Source organism: Varroa destructor, unplaced genomic scaffold (assembly GCF_002443255.2).
Source record: "Varroa destructor unplaced genomic scaffold, Vdes_3.0 BEIS01000003.1, whole genome shotgun sequence".
NCBI lineage: Eukaryota > Metazoa > Arthropoda > Arachnida > Mesostigmata > Varroidae > Varroa > Varroa destructor.
In genome coordinates, this window is record NW_019211456.1 from 56,238,942 (window position 1) to 56,243,461 (window position 4,520).

The 4,520-nt window shown below is 39.9% G+C and overlaps 1 protein-coding gene across 4 annotated transcripts in view; it reads right to left on the minus strand.

The window, feature by feature from the left end:
- Window positions 1–4,520, minus strand: part of tmod (tropomodulin) — a 27,241-nt gene that overhangs the window by 4,057 nt on the left and 18,664 nt on the right. For all 4 annotated transcript variants that reach the window (XM_022797418.2, XM_086982564.1, XM_022797417.2 and 1 more), the window contains 2 exons: window positions 4,052–4,221; window positions 3,196–3,438 (listed from right to left, as the gene is read on the minus strand). In XM_022797418.2, the coding sequence (XP_022653153.1) occupies window positions 3,196–3,438; window positions 4,052–4,221 (413 nt within the window). The remainder of the gene's footprint in view (window positions 1–3,195; window positions 3,439–4,051; window positions 4,222–4,520) is intronic.

The following is a 4,520-nucleotide window of genomic DNA, read 5'->3' on the forward strand; positions in this document are numbered from 1 at the left end:
TATAAGAGTATTTACAATAAGCCTGGCGATTTTTACCATTACTATAAACCTTTGACTACCACCCTTTCCGACTGTTGTTTATTTTTGGTATACCATTTACGCACTAAGCGTTTTCCTGCTCTATTAGCATGCTGCAACGGTACTGTATTGTGAATGCGTTTTTAATTGGAAATAACTTCCTAAAAATGGGTGTTCCAGATAGAAAATGCGGGCGTTTTTGACGCCTCCTATTTTATTCATTTTGTCAAACTCAAAATGCTGCCGCAACCACCTGGGACATTTGCCTTGGGTACGGTACGACGCTACCTCTTTAAGGGCTGCTCAATAGTATTCTGCAAAGTTTAAAGACAGTATCCAGGACTAAAAGGACGTCCCGGTCTCGCCAACAGCTTGAGTTTGATGACGACCATCTAACGGTGCCTTTAAAGGAAGGCGGCCGACGAACAAATGGGGAATTAGTCGATAAGGTGGGCCGCAGCCGCGTGACCGGCGTTAACGATTTCAAGTGCCTTGGTTAGATAAAAATTTGAAACTCGGTTGCCTCACAAATTCAACAAGGAATTACGGCTTAACACCGCGTCTCGCCAAGTATCAAGCATTACGCGGTCACAATGACCGATTTTGCACAGAATTGTCATCGGTAATAAGTGGTGTCTATACGTCATCATAAACCAGCGATTGGTAGTCCAGTTACACCGACCAAGCCGCTAAAGGGAAAAAATACGAAAAACGAGGTCAAATAATCGACAATAAGGAACCACATACAGTAATCGTTAAAATTGCCCTCCTAGACCTCAAATAGGAGGTTTTGTTGTATTCTTCGTATTTCCGGACCTTTTGCCGACGGATTTCCGTTCACTGGACAATCATTTACGACACGAGAATTTTGAGTTATGCACCAAGGACTAAAAACGTAATGGGAAAATTTTGTTGAAACGAAACTCGCTATCTTCCGACGAGATAGCGTGTATCATCTGGTTGAAAAATAGTAGAAAACAGTGAACAATGACGGGGTATAGCTAATATATAAACTAATGTTGCGGGAATATAAAATGTGGTGTTTTCTATTCGGTTAAAAAGAAGTTCGCGAGAATTTTTTTCCAGCCTGATAAATAGATATCCATGAAGGCGCAGTTACACATACGTAAGCTAGCTATATGATTTATTAAGTATAATTATTGTGAAGTCCGGTACAAACATTTATAAGCAAATACCTTTAACAAGTCCAATGCTGACAGAGTGTAAGGCTATTCTCTTACAAGAAGTCGAGCATCATCTATAAAAGTGGCTTGACTCGGATGGGCTCTCCTCGTATACCATCTCATCAGTGATCACCAACCACGTCGAACGAATTTTAAGCAGCCCTAGGCAATATAACTGTGTAATGTTTGTAGGCTTCAAAGCTACCTTCGATCTCACTTCGAGTAAGTCAGCTTTGGTCATCGACGTCGGCGTTTTCGCGAGCATGTTAACTTAATAGCAGCGATACTTCAAGAAAACAGGGTTACAATCGATGATGAGGTATCGGAACTGCGAGCATTTTTCCTGATTGATAACTAGAGCCCTTGTCCTCTTATTTAAGGATCTTCCCGACAAGATAGGTGGGCTCCAAAATACAGTGAAGGTTCTCCTCTACGCAAACGAATTATTATTTACGAAAGCAGTCGCTTTTATGTTTCAACAACTTGACTAAAACGGAAGTAATGAACTTAAAAAGAGGCAGCAAGTTTACAAGTTGTGACGTGCTAAATCTCCCTGACCAACCATTGACATATGTTAATCGATTCGCGTATTTAGGGTTGCTGATCTCGTATAAAAAGGCTCACATTTCTCTCACCGTATTAGAAGAAGATGCAGAAAGTCCTTGGCAGCTACATCCTCGGTACTTAGCCTATCTTAACCTACGACAACCTCATAGTAAAGGATATCAGGCATCAGAGCCGAGTAGAGGTCTGGCACCCCACAAAAGCTCTGGAACTACACCAGAGAACCCGTACCAAATTTGCCTATCCTCAGGTGGCGACGCTCCTAATCTCTGAGAACCTCCGTCATCGCTTCAAGTTGTCGGCGGCTCCAGCACTCCAATAAAGCTAAGTAAAATGGAGTCGAAAGTTCGATCCAGAGTTGTACTAAAGGGGAGTACTATGACGGACTTGATTGGTCCAACAGGCAAATAGTGACGCACAATACAGTACAGGTCTTCACCATCGCGTATGCGGATTACAGATGTTTACTAAATGTAGGCAACGTTGTGATCTATATCATGCTTCTCGCTGCCCACAGGTTCAATCTCTAAATAGCATAGTTATGTAAATAACTGGAAAATGCCCGGAAAGTACCATGGTGTATAATGTACGATCGTTTTGTGACATCACCTTTAGTCGCGCTCATAGGAAAGTATAAGAAGCTTAGCATGCCAAGTTGTAATAACTAGATATATTTTACGTGTTCGAAATGCTGCCTGGCAGATGTAAACGAATGAGTTCGATAGATGAAAGACAGAGTGCGTTGAGATCTCCCCAGATACTTAGCGACAATATATAATATACATCCCCTTGCATTACGCTCTGTGGAAGCTGCCACCTCACGCTAAGGATGTTGGAAAAACAATGTTACAGCCATTATAAAAAGGCGTTAAGCACACAGATAAACTGACGTGACGCTTCGGCATCATTCTGTTGTACTTGTGTGCCAAATTCGCCTTGCATACACTTTAATCCTACACGCGAAAAGACTCACATCGGGTAAAGATATTTAGGAAAAATGCCGCTTAGGAGTAGAAAAGTATACATATATGGTGTATAGTTCGGTTCATAGCTTCAATTGAAAAACTTATAGATGTTTCGCATTAAGCTCTGATAGCCGGATAGCCGGGACTTCGCTGATTCTATTAATCGTTCTGGTGGAAAAATTATGTCCTTTGACTTCGGCAACTTCATTCTTCGAAAATATCTTTTCCTAACTCTGTATATGCAAAAATCGAAGCTGTGAGAAACTTTTTCCAGTAGTTTTACCTAATCGTATACATACGATAAAAATTTCCCAAAATGCTACTTAATATGCTACAAATGACACGAAAGGTTTAATTATTGCCATATTCTTTGCCATTATCTAAGACAACTCCTTCTTTATACCAGCATTTTACCTCAAGTAAGACATCATCCAGAGTTTTGGTGCTGTTCTAGATTTACAAACCTTAAGCATGTTGCCGGAGATATAGTTCGACTCGACGTTAAGGATGCGCAAACTTTTGTTCTCTTTCAAAGCCTCGACAAGAAGTTCAGCTGTCGAATCTGTCAGGTTGACATTGGCCAACGAGAGACTCCTTAGATTGGTATTTCTTTTGAGGCCATCGAAGAGCACCCTGAAGTCCTCGCGCTTGACTGTTCGTATGTTATTCCAATTTAATTCGACGATGTCATCGTCGTCATTGTAAACCTACTTAAAAACACATGCGTAGGTTGTATCTTACCGTAACTCCAGTTAAACACTCAGTCGCTAATCATTCTGACAAAATCTAACTGCAAATCCGATATGTTATTACATAATGGACATTATATAATAACATATCGATATAATAGCAACAAACAATATAATAGCATTGCATTGAACGCAAATATGGGATGTCCTTGAACATTGCTTCCTATTATTGTAAAATACCAACTTCCGAATCCGTACGCAACAATAATGCTTGCTCTATACAAAATGCCTACAATGGGAAGAGAGCGCTTTCCTTTCATAAACCCCTAAATTGTTTATGACTAAAACACGAGGTGGTGGCAATAAACACTTATTTCGATTATGGGTCTCATTTGAAAAGTAACACAGATCCCAACCCCAGAGTATAATTTCTTTCGCGACAACAACTGTGCAGTAATAAAATCAAAATAATTGTGGACTATTCATTACTTTCCTTAAAGGGCATTACCTGAAAGCCAGCTGACAGAACCTGTATAGAAAACTTGCATCTTAAAGCATTGCAACACATCGAAAACGGAACCCACTTTTTTTTTATTTTTACCGGTCACTATTTTTAAATGGAAAATGTTACCTTCTGGGCTGTTTTCGATGTATCTGTCGCATTTTCAGGTAGCAACGGTACGGGTTTGGGCATTGAAGCTTTGACGAGGGATTCAAAGGTTGCGCCCGCCGCTTGCCCCTTGTTTTCGATCGACGCATGGTATTGGTCCTGTGAAAGCATACTGTGCAAGCCCAAAATTGCTGCATACACAAATCGAAGTGTACACGTTTAAATAACAAAGTCTTCGCTTGGCGATAAGTTATTTAGCTAGTAGGGTAATCCAGCCCCTCTATTATTACTGTTTACAAAAAAAAAAGAAACGAAAGATCTTTTTTTTGGAACAAACTATAATTTAAATGTATTTTTCTCTGCACTAATTATTCCTATTGAGTTGATTCTGATTAATTTCTAACATGTTTTTTTCGACGAATTGTCGCAGTATGTGTACTTTTCTAGCTTATATAAAGCAACACTGAAATACATGGATGATAATATTATA